Source organism: Caloenas nicobarica, chromosome 2, assembly GCF_036013445.1.
Source record: "Caloenas nicobarica isolate bCalNic1 chromosome 2, bCalNic1.hap1, whole genome shotgun sequence".
Classification (NCBI taxonomy): domain Eukaryota; kingdom Metazoa; phylum Chordata; class Aves; order Columbiformes; family Columbidae; genus Caloenas; species Caloenas nicobarica.
In genome coordinates, this window is record NC_088246.1 from 38184168 (window position 1) to 38200376 (window position 16209).

Genomic DNA, 16209 nt, shown 5'->3' on the forward strand with positions numbered 1-16209 from the left:
AACCACAGTACTAGCAACAAGGCATTGTAGTATTATGGTGCAAAATATAGATGTTTATAACTGTATTGAGTGTTCCTGGTTGGAAGCTGACTGGTAATAAAAGGACTACATCAGATCTTCACATTCCTTAATCACCTCTAGATTTCTCCGCCTGAAAATACAAACACTGCCAAGTCATGAGAGTATCCTTTTCTCCATCCTGCTGAAAATGGAAACAATTATCCCTTATGAAATTGTGAAATAACAGAATTGTTGATTAAAGAAAATCAGTAAATCATGGACAACATAGATTCATTACAATGTAATAATTTTCGAGAAAATTTGCCTCTCAATATGAAAAGGCATTAATGTGAAATATTATAAACTATAATCAATTATCACAATTGTACTAGTTTTTAATTTATATTCCCAGAATTGTATCTATCATATTTGCTTATTTATATTTGCTATTAATATTAAATCATTCGGACTATAGATTCTGTTAAATGATAAGCAGCTTTTTGTCTGGATAATGTCTAGCATCATAGGGCCTCAGTCCATAAATAGAAGCACTAAGTAAAATGGTAAAAATCAGAGCAATATTAAAATGATATCCCTGACATGAGTTTCTGCTGAGCAGCTAATTTTTTAACAACCACTGTAAAATCTGTATGATGACTTGCTTAGCAATATAAAAATGCTGAAACAACAGTGGGCCATATTCAGCCAATTCTGTAATTCCTGGAAGAAGTCTTCGTTGCTAGGGATTAAATGAGTTAGGAAACCGAACAACTGCTCCTCAGGAAATGAAAATATTTCAAAGTGTGTTTTCTATTGTAAGCAAAGCAGATATATAAGCACCGTCTTTGCATCTCTACAATGGGCATTGGAAGGCCTTTTTGGGAAAATGTGTGCCCTCATGCCAGTATAGTGTGTCCTGTCTCTCTGAACCCAGACTGGTACATCAGAAAACACTTTTTATTGTGAATGTGATTTGTAGATCCATTACTTACATTTATGAAACAGTCAGTGTTTCATGAGGGTTTATGGTTTTCATATACAGTTTCTGGGAGGATTAATAGGAAGTGATTTTCATTCTTAAACACTTGAGTTTTCAAAGCAACATCTAATTCACAGTAATTTTGATGGAAGTTTTTTCAATGTCTTGTGTGAAATCTTGGCCCCATGAAAAACTGAGGAGCTGTGGGCCCCAGCTGGCACTCTGGAGCATCTCTGGAAATGCCACCCACTGACCCATGCAGTCCAGTGTCTTGCAGTAGGTTGTGTCTGTACCTGGAGCTGTAAAGTAAATAACAGAAAATGCCATAAAGATAATTTACCCAGCTGGGAACCTCAGTCATCACTGATTTGTTTTCATTGAAAAAAGCAACTTCTGCAATCTTTATAGGGAAAATACATTTACTTTCTTAAATGTATCATCTACATTTGTTTTCATTGCCCATGTAAGCATCCACTTCTTTCCCATACAGGACTGAGGTGTTGGCTTAATTCTCTGGTCATGCAGCCCACAGGTGTACTCATCTGTTGTGCAGATGAGTTATTTTACTTCTTAGTCTTAAAGGTACTGCATTTCAGTTTACTCTTTTGTGTGCTACTTGAGAAAATGTGGAAATTGGTGGGGGCTGACTGACCCGCTTTATTCCCCTCTCTGATTTGCTCTGATTGTCTTCAGTTTCTCTTTCTTTGCTTACTGGACCATTTCTGTTGAGGCAGCCAGAGCAGAAGGAGGTATCCCAGGATACAGCAAAACGTTGTTATTTTTGTGTTTCGATTTTTGTAATGTCATTCTTGTATTTTCACTCTGTATTCCAGTCTCAGATACCTAATACTTCCTTTGTTTTTTTTAGAAATGAGCTGATACCTTAAACTGCTTTCCATCCCTGAAGTTTGAGGTGTAGCTTGCAACTTTGCTCTGAGAGTCACGTAGCCAGCTGTACCAGTGTTTCTAGCATCTCCCTCATCTGATCCCATGCAGGTGCCTACAGCAAGAATATGACTCCAGTCTGCCTACTGCTAGTGTCATCATCTGTTTCCATGACGAAGCCTGGTCTACTCTGCTGAGAACCGTGCACAGCATTATGGACACAGCTCCGAAGGCCTCCCTCAAGGATATCATCCTAGTCGACGATCTCAGCCAGCAAGGTAGTCCCCGTATCTCTATATGTGAGTACTTTCTGCCAGTGCTCCGGGGGAAAAACTGTCCTCCTCCCAAGAAGTGTGTGAGGAGAGCAGAAGAACTCCCAGGAGGAGAGCTAAGCAATGCCCTGAGCTCACTGCCAGGTTTTACTCTTCCATCTCTAGAATTCAGCTTAGCTTTTCAACTTTGAAACACGTTTCTTTTTCTCCCATCATTTCCAATCACTCTGAACTTTCTTGCTTTAAAATAAGATCACAGTATGCAAATCTCAGCCTTCCCACTGGACCAGATCCACTATAATAATTTCCAGACTTACACTTTGGCTGAAACATAGAGTGGAAAACTCCGCATTGCTAAAGTAATCCGAAGTGCTTGGGAAAGCCAAACACCTGTAGTATCTCACTCTGATCTACGCCTTTTATGAGATGATGAGAGCATCCACCTTTTGCTGAAAACAGGAGAGGAGGCTATTAAGTTTCCCACAGGAATAGCTTCATACCTGGTGAATCTCAGTTTCTATTAGTCTCTGCTCTTTGACATAATGCTGCTGTGAGAATATTTGGAACATGGCCTACTTGGCCATCTAAAACAAATGCCCACAAAACATTTTACCAGCAATAAGCAGCATCTCCTACTACCTGTTGCTTTTATATAACAGCTTGAATCAAAGCTAAAACATTTCAGTGGCTGTTCGGTTTCTGACAGGGCCCCTGAAGTCAGCTCTGAGTGAATACATCTCTAAGCTGGATGGTGTGAAACTCATCCGGAGCAACAAGAGGCTTGGAGTCATCCGAGGTCGGATGCTAGGAGCTGCACGAGCAACTGGGGACGTGCTCGTCTTCATGGATTCACACTGCGAGTGTCAGAAGGGCTGGCTGGAACCCCTCCTAGCCAGGCTGTCCAGCAACCGGTAAATATCCCCATGACCTCTGAGCTCCCTGCATATACTAATTTCAGATGAAAGAGAGGTACTTTGAAAGATTAGGGTATTTTTTTAATCCTCTCTTTGTTACCTTCTTCCTTCTGGTCACATTGCTTTTATTTTCTACCTTATTACCATATGCATCTCACATATGTCAAATGCAGGATAGGTCACACAGCTGATAACCATCACTTCACACAGAGTTTCACTGAACTGTCAGAGTTTGTATCTGGTTAGAGCTATAAGAAGTCTTCCCGGTGGTCTGAATTAAGAAGGTTGCAGTCTTGAGCTGTTTGGAAATTGGCAAACATCCACCAGAGAAACTACTGCAAGACTCCATTATTTTTACTTTTTAGCTGTCTCAGTCATGAAGCCAAGGATAAAATGCTTTGTCCCCTTGTGCCTGCACTGTCTCTGTTCCACAGAAAAACATAGACTTTCTGGGCAGCCTAGACAGTTCTAGCTAATCACAGGTACTTTCACTGTCACGAAACTAACAGAGGAAGATACAGATTCATATTTTCTGAGTCTTTCATGTTTAGGTTGGTGCTTGGGCCTGCTCTCTAATGTACAGCTGAGCTCATTTATGCAGTCCCAAAGTCCTTCAAAGAGATCAAATCACTGAAAATGTTTCAAGAATTACATGGAACTAAATCCTTCACTAAAATGACTTTTCTGAGAGAAAAATTTGTACATTAATTTGTCTGTCATTACCTATAAGCCACTTGGGAAAAAATGGATAATTGCTTGAGGGGGTAAAAGAAAAAAAATACATCTTTAAAACTCTTACTAGACCATTAAGTAGTCATACTAAAGACCTTCAAAGGCTGTTCTAAGGCACTGGAACAAGCTGCTTTTATGGCTGATTATGTTTGCTTATGAGGGATTTCATTTGAGTTTTTAGAAATGATTACATCATTTGGATGAAAGCAATTAAACATACTGCAAGGAAGAGTGATGCTGTCCTAGGATGTTAGGACTATTATTTTCTAAAAGATCCTCCTTGGAAAAGCAGATTATGTTTTGTCTGCAGACTTATTAGATGGTTTATTATGAATATACTTCATGATTCTTCTGCCTTGATCTGTAGTCTATTGTTGATTTTCATGCAAAACTCCTGTCTGTGTCAATTGGCCGGTCCTTATTCAAGGCTGTATTGCTGAAGTTGAGTTACAAAAAGTCTCACAGGAGAGCTATAGTGAAGAAGGAATTACAATGGCAAGAGAGAAGTCAGGACCTCACCAGAATTGCAGTGAGTCAGTGTCAAAAAATTATCTCTTCTAAGGAATGGAAAGCCACCAAGCCTGCAATAGCTCTGAGATTTATGTAGCACTGTCACCGGGGGGTGAGAAAGGGATTCTTTACCCTGTAGGGCTCATATCACAGAATCACAGAATCACAGAAAGTTAGGGATTGGAAGGGACCTCAAAAGATCATCTAGTCCAATCCCCCTGCCAGAGCAGGAACACCTAGGTGAGGTTACACAGGAAGGCGTCCAGGCGGGTTTTGAATGTCTCCAGAGAAGGAGAATCCACAACCTCCCTGGGCAGCCTGTTCCAGTGTTCCGTCACCCTCACTGAGAAGAAGTTTCTTCTCAAATTTAAGTGGAACCTCTTGTGTTCTAGCTTGAACCCATTACCCCTTGTCTTACTGTTGGTCGTCACCAAGAAAAGCCTGGCTCCATCCTCGTGACACCCACCCTTTATATATTTATAAACATTAATGAGGTCACCCCTCAGTCTCCTCGTCTCCACGCTAAAGAGACCCAGCTCCCTCAGCCTTTCCTCATAAGGGAGATGCTCCACTCGCTTAATCATCTTTGTTGCCCTGTGCTGGACTCTCTCCAGCAGTTCCCTATCCTTCTTGAACTGAGGGGCCCAGAACTGGACACAATATTCCAGATGAGGTCTCACCAGGGCAGAGTAGAGGGGAAGGAGAACCTCTGTCGACCTACTAACCACCCCGCTTCTAATACACCCCAGGATGCCATTGGCCTTCTTGGCCACAAGGGCACAGTGCTGGCTCATGGTCATCCTGCTGTCCACCAGGACCCCCAGGTCCCTTTCCCCTACACTGCTCTCTAATAGATCATTCCCCAACCTATGCTGGAACCTGGGGTTGTTCCTGCCCAGATGCAAGACTCTACATTTTCCCTTATTATATTTCATTAAATTTTTCCCCACCCAACTCTCTAGCCTGTCCAGATCTCGCTGGATGGCAGCACAGCCTTCTGGCGTGTCAGCCACTCCTCCCAGCTTGGTGTCATCAGCAAACTTGCTGATAGTACACTCAATTCCCTCATCCAAGTCGTTGATGAATATATTGAATAATACTGGTCCCAGTACCGACCCTTGAGGGAATCCACTAGATACAGGCCTCCAACCAGACTCCGCCCCATTGAACACAACTCTCTGGCTTCTTTCCTTCAGCCAGTTCGCGGTCCACCTCACTACCTGATCGTCCAGTCCACACTTCCTCCGTTTAGCCGTGAGGATGCTGTGGGAGACGGTGTCAAATGCTTTACTGAAGTCAAGGTAGACCACATCCACCGCTCTGCCTTCATCAATCCACCTTGTTACGTCTTCATAAAAGGCTATGAGGTTGGTCAAGCATGACTTCCCCTTGGCGAAGCCATGCTGACTGCCCCTGATGACCCTCTTATCCTTGATATGCCTTGAGATGGCACCAAGGATAAGGTGTTCCATCATGTTCCCAGGGATGGAGGTGAGGCTGACCAGTCTATAGTTGCCCGGGTCCTCCTTCTTGCCCTTTTTGAAGACTGGAGTGACATTTGCTTTCCTCCAGTCCTCAGGCACCTCTCCCGTTTCCCAAGACTTGGCAAAGATGATGGAGAGCGGTCCAGCAATGACTTCAGCCAGCTCCCTCAGCACCCACGGGTGCATCCCATCTGGACCCATGGATTTATGGATGTCCAGATTGCTTAACTGGTCCCTAACCCAGTCCTCATCAACCAAAGCAAACTCCTCCATTGCCCTGCCTTCCTCTGGGGCCTCAGGGGTACGGGGCTCCTCAGGACAGCCTCCGGCAGAGTAGACGGAGACAAAGAAGGCATTCAGTAATTCTGCCTTCTCTGTATCTTCTGTCACCGGGGCACCCACCCCATTCATCAGTGGGCCTACATTGTCTCTGGTGTTAGTTTTATCTGCCATGTATTTGAAGAAGCTCTTTCTGTTGTCCTTGACCCCTCTTGCCAGGTTTAACTCTAAGGAGGCCTTAGCTTTCCTAGTTGCCTCCCTACATCCTTTAACAACAGCCTTATATTCTTCTCAAGTGGCCAGCCCCTCCTTCCATGATTTGTAAACTCTCCTCTTCCACTTGAGTTTGCCTAGCAGTTCCCTGTTTAACCACGCAGGTCTCCTGGCTCCCTTCCTTGACTTCCTGCGTGTCGGGATACACTGATCTTGAGCTTGATAGAAGCAGTCCCTGAATGTTAACCAACTATCTTGGGCCCCTTTACCTTTCAGCAGCCTTGCCCACGGGATTTCCCCCAGCAATTGTTTGAACAGGCCAAAGTTGGCCCTGCTGAAGTCCATTCATTTCTCCAGGAAAGCAGAATTTAACACTGAGCTAGCTAATGGCTAATTGGATCCACAGAGCAAAGGTAGAAGAATGCTTGGATAATAGTATGATCCAAACCAAGAGTGTCAAACTTATTTTCACTGGGGCCACGTCGGGCTTGTGGTTGCCTTCAGAGGGCCAAATGTAATTTTAGGACTGTACAAGTGTAGGAGTAGTTAGAGACCCCTGGTCTAAACCATCCCTTTCGGTCACTGTGTCTGACCCTGGAAGCTTTGTCACTGCCAGTGTGGAGAACCTATGCCATTCTCCAGTGCACAGGGAAGACATGCTCTAAGGCACTGGGCAATCATTTTCCCTCACTGTTCTTCTTTCCCCACCTGAAGAATGGTGATAGTAGCACTGACCTGATAACGAAGTTAATTAATTATTTTTCCCATATTGCTTGTAATGCTTCCATGGAGATCACTGTGGAAATGTGAAGCATTAGCATAGCCAACTTGGCTTCATTTAGCAGTTGAGGAGCTGTTAAATTGAAATGCGCATTCCCTGAGACTACCCAAATGAGGTAAGTGCATCGAAAAAAAGTTAATAGTGACTGGTGAAACATCCATCATTCCTCTTCCTAATATACCAATCAAGCTGCAACTCATGCATTTTTGCTGGAGAGACAGGATAGGAAAACAATCACCTAGAGTGAGTGAGTGAGTGAGTGAGTTGTTTGCTGGCAAGAAAAAATTCAGCCTTTCTAAATCTTGAACCTTTGCAGGAACTTAGCAGAGCTGGAGAGAGATTTTAACTTTGAAAATTGTGATTAAGCCTGATTTTCTAGACTCCTGATCAGATCTACCACTATCATTGTGACCTGTCTTAGAGCAATGCTGAGAGATCCTTACCCAAATTGAGACCTCACTGTGAGTTGAACATACTCACAAAAAGGGAGATAGTCCCAGTTCTGAGTAGCCTGTGGTAATGACAGACTGGACAAACACGAGAAATTATACCAATTTTACAGGTATGGAAATATTTGACAGCTGTTTGACTTGCTCTGAGTGATGACATTTCATGTCCCAACGTGATGGTTCTATTCACTAACCCAATCAACATTATTTCCCCAAAAAGTATTAAGTCTTTCTAAAATAATTACACATGCATTTGTGGGCACCTTGGCTGGGACTAGTTCTGTGAACCGCATGTAACAAATTGACTGGGAAGCTGTGCATCAGCTTAGTCTGTTGCCTAGAGAATGGTTGAGCATTTTTGTGAAGCATCCCTTGACATTTTGATTATTCAAGGATGAATACCATAGACACCTGGATAACATTAGAAAACTAGATGAGATGCCCCACAGATCATTTCATTTGACAACTGTTTGTGTTCCAGGATAATTCCAGGTGAGTAGCATGGTGCATAGTAATGCAGCTGTGCAATTATTACAGTTGTCTTTTGAGGGGTTTGCCTTTTCCAGGAGAGTGCAGGAGACAGGTGCTATTTTGTATTCGGTCCAAAGGCAGTGAAAGGCAGAGGGGCGTATAATGAACTGTGCCATGAAGCCTTGAAAAGGTTGTTCCTTTAACCTAAAAACAGTGACCAGCATGCTGAAGCAGGGCTGTTTCCCTCTGTGCTAGTGTACTGCCCATACAACAGCTCTAATACTATGTTAGGAAACAGAAGCCTGTGGTATTATTGAAAGAAGCCTATCTCATTTCTAAAATTCAAAGTGCCTCTACTTAGCTCAGTGATTCTAGGTCACTAATCTTTAAGGAAAATGCTGTTCAGCAGAATAAGAAATGAACATAGTGGAAGGGTGTCTCATCCACTGTTTGCTCCCATTCAGGAGCGAATCAGAGCCTCTGCTTGTAGATACAGGAATAGAAACAGAGTTCTGCTGTCCAGAAAATCTCTGTGTGGCTCAGGTTTTATTGTAGTACACTAGAGAGGAGGGAAATATTTCACATTTAAGTAGAACAGCTCCTTCATCTCTTTTCATCTGATTCTTCACTTCTCAGTGGCCCATATCCCAGCTTCTGGAGCTACCAAATACATAAGCCATCTGTTTTCTGCCTTCTCACAGGCCCAGGAAGCATGATGTTATCCATCCACAGCCCACAAAACCCCAGCCTCTGAGCACGCATTTCCATGCTACTCTCCTTGTTTTGAAAACCTTCCATATACTTCACATATAACAGCTTGCTTCCTGGGACTTCTCTTTATGCCTGATCCTTTTATATCCCCCATTTGTCAATAACACATATTTCAAATTCAGTAAATTAACGTTCTGCATTTACATGGTATGTTATCTGAAGATATGCTCTCTCTTTACAATCTTTCACAGTTGATCAGGATCAGCAGGTGACCTATTTTAAAGAAGTTGAGGTAGAGAAACCGAAGACAAGAATCTAAAGCCAAAGGCAAATATTACTGCTAAAAGTAGGAGCAATGAGGATTTAGGCATGAATGCGTGGCACAGTGCCGTGACTGTCCAGGGTAAAAAGGTATTGGTCACTCCTACAGATTCTGGTACCCCATATACAAATTTGAATATCTTAACAAAAAAGACAGCTTCAAATGATTGGGGTTTTTTGAGTAAAGTATTCCCTTAGCACTCTACCTAGCAGAGATTTGAAGTATATGCTTAGTGCTTAGCATATGACTAGTCTGTCAACTTAAGGAGACTGTTCATATGCCCTAAGCTAGTCTGGAGTTGGTCTGTAAGGCAATATTTAAGTCATTCTTTATACCATTTACTGTGTCTGATCACTGCATTTTATCTTTATATTAACCCTATCTAATCTCAAATGTTTTGCATTACTATTTCCTTGAAGACTTCAGCCAGCCAGCAAGGTGATTTCAGTGAAAATGCAGCGTGCTGTGGAACCAGCTTGGGTTCTCAGTTACTTACTGATGTTTCAACTACATGCAGAGCCAGAGAACTTGGGTTGCCTGGATTTCCTAGCTATATATTTTTTGCAGGGAATGATTCACTCTGAAACTGGTTGAGGAAAATACATCATTTCCATGTTTGTATTTTTTGTTCCTCCTTATTTAAAGAGAGATTTAAATATATTAAAGTCTGTTCCCTTCCCAGCTAAACAAAGTAAGATCAATAAAAAGCACTTTCAGAAAACAGTGTATCTAAAACTTCAAAACAGATGTGTTAATTAACTCTTCCTCTCATCATTTTACTTATTCTAAAAATAGAAAAGAACATAATGTCCATGGTGACTGTAAAGGGTCATGGGAAGACATTTCTTTTGCAACTGTATTTGGTTGAGAAATGCCAAACCAGGAAATTGTTCTTGTTTGGGTTGCTTTTTTTCATGGAATTGTGACCTTTTGTAGTTCATTCGTGTTCCAAGCATTTGAAATATTCACAAATTAGTCAAACAGTTCAAAGCCTTGCTGCTAGTTGTGTTTGAATTCTGTTTTTTTCTTTCCTTAGATTGCATAGAGTAAAATTAGCAGTAGTTTGCCAGTGTGTGTTTCATTTCAAAGTGCCAAGAAGCTGCTGACTGTCTGCCAGTTACCCAGTTAAAACCAAAAAGAATAGCTAAGAACATCTTCCAACTTCCAATTACTTTCTGCAGCAAATTTGCATTTAGAACCATACAAACATCAAACCATCATTGAATATGCAGAAAACAGATGTTTTATTTTTAAAAAAAGTAATACCAAAAGATATGTAAAAAAATGGGACATTGACCAGTTTTCACACAAGATCAAGTTACTGGATTCCTCTATATCAGATCAGAAAGACACTCCTAATATTTAAAGTTTTAATAAGGTGTGTTTGTATTGGTTTCAGCAGAGCTACACCAGTTTGTTGCAGGTGAAGATCTACCACTACACTTACAAACATACTCTTGAAAACTGTTAATCTCGGCATTCTGAAAGAGCTACTACAGTAATAGCTCTAAACCACAGTGATTAGTTTGTACTGTATAATCTTGTGGGAAAGGAGATTAGATTTTATTTTGTTCTGTTTTATTGTTGAATTTAGCCAGGGTAGAATATGATTTGGCTGGTGAGTTATTTTCAGCTGTCTTAAGCACTGTAATTTTCCTTGTTGTAATTTGCAGATAGTTTGGATAATCGATTGGTCACCAAACTGTCAGAATCCATTACATCACTGCAGGTATTTTTCCTGAATGGCATTGAAGAATCAATGCCCAATAACAAGCCAAGCAAAAGCATGCATTAAAAATAAAGGATTATTTCTACAAGAACTACTGCTGTGGTGCTTACTCTTATGAGGATTGCACTGATACTAGAAGCACCATTGAAGCTTGGAGTTTTATAGTGGCAACAGATTTAAGGTGGATCCAAACAGAAGGACAGGTTTTAAATGGCTGAAATGATGTGAAAATGTAGGATAGTCTGAAATACCTGGATCATCTGATCCAGGGTATATCTGACTATAACTGAGTATCCACATTATCTCTCTCTGAACTGTCTTGGATATGTACATGTGGTCCAGTCTTCATGGTCAAGGTTTTTTGAATGGTTTAGTCTACGTTGCCTCCTCTGGCTTCCTCTCAAATACGTCCTCCTGGTATTTCCCTCTTGACTCTGAAATGGTAAAATGCACTTCCCTGGAGTCTTTACTTCCTCGGTCCTGTCTGGATAAGAACGAATAAACAGGTAGCAATAAATAGCATGCATTTCAGCAAGTAGCAACAAGTTGAGGTGGGAAGGATACAACTCCGACTGTACTCCTAACCAGACAGCTGTCAGAGACTCATACACTGGAGAACGCAGCAGGCTGTAGAAATTGCAATTACAGTGACTCTTCATTTTTTGAGGTTTAGTCATATAAAATCCATTTAACTTGTTAGATGGATTTTTCTCAGCACATAAAGGAAAACACCTGCTTGTGTGAGTCCATCAGGACACTCCCTTTTAGTAACTTGCAGAAGCAGTTAATTTCCTTGTCCTACTGTTAGTGAGCAAAGGTTAAATACAGCTTTCAGTAGAAAGGCTCCTGCTGGCTTGAGTTTGAAGTGGCTGCTCCTGTCTTGGATGCAAAACTATATCACAGGGGTATCATCAACAGAATCAGGGGAGCATATCGGCTTTATTATTTTTAGTATCATTTCTTTGTATTTCTTCTTGTGTCCTGTGGGAGAGTGACAGCAAATCACTGCCTTAATGTATATGCCTACAAATGTTGCAGGTGACCATGGAATTTTCTCATCTATTTATAAACCCAGTGCTTGTTTCTAAGAGTGCCTATTATTACATATTACAAAGGCTGGTTTTACACCCGAATGGAGAAATATAATCACTTCTCTATTTTAACACTTTCTGCTTTTAGCTCCTCACAGGGCAGCTTGCCCTTATTAGGAAACAAAGGAATAACTGAGTCATTTTAATGTTATCCTCTACGTAGTTCATCTTCATACAATTCACTGATGATCAGTAGCGTCTCTTTCTTCATTGGCTTCTAAGATTCTGCACAGGAAATCACAACTGTGATAAAACAAAGTCTGGAGTTTCCCCCCACTCTGATACTGAAAAATACATTACTCTAGTGATTGTAAAGGCAGAAAAGATATCACAAGGTCACATTAACATCACCCAGAGCTACCATCTTCTGGTTCTGCTCTCTGCCATGGAAAAGTACAAAGGGCTCACTGCGTTGGAGACTTCCGCGATGTCCTTCCTGCATTGATAGTATTATGTTTTAAGTGTGTTTCTCTCAAGAGTGATCTCTGACCAACATATAAATTTTTAAAAGAGGAGATAAAACCTTCTACTTTTTGCCCCATAATTGACCATTTCATTTCTCTCTCTCAATTTTAACATTAAGTTATTTTCTAGGGAAAGAGATACTCCAGAATAATATCCTATAGGGATACTCTTAATCTAGAACAAGAGTAATTTTTTCCAGTGTACATGAATCCCTAGTAAATGTTACTGATTTTTCTCCAGAGGAACTTCTGTCTATAGGCAAGCCCTTACACTGAGACCAGAGGCTATTCTTTTTGCATAACAGGGAAGAAATAGATAACGTTCTTCAACATGTTTTTGTTTTTCTTTTTCCTGAAGTCCCTAACACAGTGCATTTTTACTCTGAAAATTTTCAAATGTGATATGTCATTGACCTGGAAACAAGGAACACTGAAGGCTCTTCTGAACTACTAGTTGATTCCAAGATGATGTACGAGCACACTGTGAAATAACGTGACATGTTTGCCATGGGGAAATGTCTAATACCTCTTCTCAGACTAATCCAAATTTAAGTCAGGTTAGAAATGAATTGGAGGATTGCTGCTTCTGGTGCAGTGGCTGTATTCTGGCTCCCAAAAGTAGATTCCACACTGTGACAGTGCATTTGCATGGGCATTTTAAGCTGGTGATAATATACGAACAGAAACTGGTTTATGAACTTGGCGAAAAATGTTTTTGCAAAACAACCAGCAGAACAAAATAAGGATAAGTGCACCCTTCGTTGGCCTGAAGTGGCGAACTCATGAAGTGTGTAGAACATCTACAGGAAAATCAAAGCATGATGAAGTGTGTGAGGCCAAAATCATCTTTTGCTATAGACTTTGCACCCATGCAGAGCCTATAACATCAGGGGTTGGGGCCTCTGTGTGAAATAGCTTTCTAAGGTTTCTGATGTTTAACTCATAGCAAAATCCTGAATAGCTTTAAATGACAATGCGAAGTACAGGTTATCCATAAATTATTGACCTTTAGATTCCTCACTGCAGGCTCAGTATTCTCATGCACTGAGCACCTGAGCTTCTATCAGCAGGGAAAATAAGGGCACTTGACATCTAGAGAAGTGCTTGTGCTTGACGCTGTCAAAGAAGAGAACCACTGTTTTCTAACAGTGTAGTGAACTTCATTTGTTCTTTGGTTTTGAAAATAAATGATATTGTCTTTTTCAGAAACAGTGTCGTCTCCCCTGTCATAGATGTAATAGACTGGAAGACTTTTCAGTACTATCACTCTATGGGCCTGCATCGAGGTGTTTTTGATTGGAAACTAGATTTTCATTGGGAACCAGTGCCAGAGCGTGAAGAGAAGGTACGACAGTCTCCCATCAGCCCTATCAGGTAACAGTCCATCAGACGATTTGCCTCTGCTCAGCTCAGCAGCAAAACTGTACAGTTTGGGTAATCTTCCAGCTAACAGAAAAGATATATGGTTACTTGCAGATGCTTAGTTAACATTTTTTGAAGGGATAGGTTTAGGTTTACACTGCATTTATTTGGCCTTTAGTGATCATTCTAACTAGGTTGCAGTCATATTTCAACAGGACAAACATTTTCCACATTTTGACACAACTAGTATAAGCAAAATATGGATTGCACAGATGTCTTAATCATTACCTGTTTGTCTGTTGCTTTGAGTGTACATGTATGTAACATTTCCCATTGTTCTGAGCCTTATTTAATAATTCAGCTCTTGGCTCTACTTCCCAAGCAAATCCTAGAATTAGGTTCCAGTTGTTCTTTCTTTTGGTTAGATAATCAATTCATTCAAGCTTCTATGGAGTAGTATTCAACCATTTTGTAACACTGTCTCTGTGGAAATGTAGGATTTTCACTCTTCACATAATTCCCTGTCCAAAACTCAAGGTGCTCACTTCCAAACTGTTGTCTACACAGGAGTCCTGTGGTAGCTGGTGCAGTGGTGGCCATGGATCGACATTACTTCCAAAACACTGGAGCTTATGATTCTGACATGACCATGTGGGGAGCAGAAAATCTTGAGCTATCTATAAGGGTAAGAACCTTCATTAAAATGTCAAGCTGTGTTAACTATTGGGCTTTTAAGGAACCCGAATTAAAAGGCAAGAAGCAATTTATAAAAGCAGTTAAGTGTAGGACATCTTGGGGTGTGAAGTATATTGCTTTCCTTGCAGAAATCTGTGCCCACGTTCTGTGATCTGTCAGGACTATACAAGAACATGCAGCTGCTGTCAGTTAGGAGCGTTATGTGAGGAGAAGGCAGTTTCACTGGCTATCACTATCTGCCTGAGTCACTTTTTTTGGCACCTTCTGAAAGCTGCCTCTTCTTTTTCGGCAAGTAACATGCACCGAAGGGAGAGTAGCTTTATTTCTTTTGCCAACCTGTAGTTTTAAAACGAAATTGTTTATATTAGATTTTTGCATAGATTTTTGCTGAATACAAAAAGTAACTGATATTAAAAAGCAATGAAAATTGCAGACACAAAGAGTACAGAGTCTTTAATGTCCCAGACAGAAGAAGGTGTGCCCCCAAGTCTCTTCACTACACTGCACTGTTTGGGCACAGAAAAATGTAAAAGCATATAAATAGCCATACTGGGTCAAATAAAATATCTGTCTTGCCCAGTATCTTCTCTGTGTCTTCGTATCTGTGGGGAAAACTGTATGAAGAAGCACACAATAATGCTTTCACTGTTTCCAGCAATGTGCAGATAAGAATTTCCTGAGGCAGAGTCTATAGTAAAGGAGCTTCTCCTTTTTAGATAAGGGTAATCTAAATGAGGTAATCTCTTTTTGTACCTTCACCTGTGTTTCAGACCTGGCTCTGTGGTGGCTCTGTAGAAATTATTCCATGCTCCAGAGTTGGGCACGTCTATCGAAATCACTTTCCCCATGCTTTCTCCTATGAAGAGGCCATTGTGAGGAACAAAATCCGAATAGCAGAGACCTGGCTGGGCTCTTTTAAAGATAACTTCTACAAGCATGACACTGTGGCTTTCCTAATCAGCAAGGTAAAAATATCTATAGTGATTTGTTTCTGAAGGAAGAAGTGTGTGTTGAGATAGGTGAATGGGGTGGAACAGGGGTGAGAGTGTCTGTATGCAGTTCAATATTCAAGCATGGTGCTGGGGGTAGTTTTTTATGAAACCTGCTAGTGGAAGAGCTGTCAGATCAGAAAGGAGAGAAACTTGTGCCTAGGAGTTATGTTATGCTGAAGTTTTCAAATCTCTTAGAGTATGACCCTTTCTCCAAGCGACTCCTTCTTCACCTTGCCCAACAAGCTATAATTTATTTTTGCACCGATAGTACATGGAGGGTTGCAGTGCATCTGAAGCGGAAGGTAGTAGTACCAAATGCTCAAAGGGCTCTCCTAGAGGATTCATTCTTCATTACTGAAGGTCTTCCTCATGTGATTCGTGAGGATATTCAGGAATATTCGCAGGCATGTGGCAAACTGTGGTGTCTCCCCTAGTGGAAGTGAACATATCTGAGCGGTCTAGTGACAAGGTTATTTTTTTTCCTGAACTGGCAGACATCCAGAAGCAACTGTCTGTAACTGGGCAAGTCAGATCTCAACATAACCACTATTTACAGGTTACTTTTTCATTAGAAGCATTGCACAGACAGCAGTCCGACCTCCAGGGGTTTGGATTCCCAGCAGCCTGTACGCTAAGGCAGGCGTGCAGCCCGGTGTGTGGGGTAGCCCTGGCATGTGGCCACACCTGAACTGCCTGAGGGCTGCACACCCTCCAGCAGCTACAGAACAAACACACTTGTTTTTAAGCCACTGTATAATCCATTGCAGATCAGGGTCGGTCAAGGGACTGTATACCCCATGTATTACAAACCAGTGGATGTTTGTTTATTGGGAGTCATGCAGCTGTGGTTAATGTTGTTAATATTAAGTTGTT

The 16209-nt window shown here is 41.3% G+C and overlaps 1 protein-coding gene across 1 annotated transcript in view; it reads left to right on the forward strand.

Moving 5' to 3' along the window:
• Positions 1-16209, forward strand: part of GALNT15 (polypeptide N-acetylgalactosaminyltransferase 15) — a 29479-nt gene that overhangs the window by 4921 nt on the left and 8349 nt on the right. The window contains exons 3-7 of the mRNA XM_065630336.1: positions 1976-2142; positions 2843-3047; positions 13493-13660; positions 14216-14333; positions 15115-15309. Of these exons, the coding sequence (XP_065486408.1) occupies positions 1976-2142; positions 2843-3047; positions 13493-13660; positions 14216-14333; positions 15115-15309 (853 nt within the window). The remainder of the gene's footprint in view (positions 1-1975; positions 2143-2842; positions 3048-13492; positions 13661-14215; positions 14334-15114; positions 15310-16209) is intronic.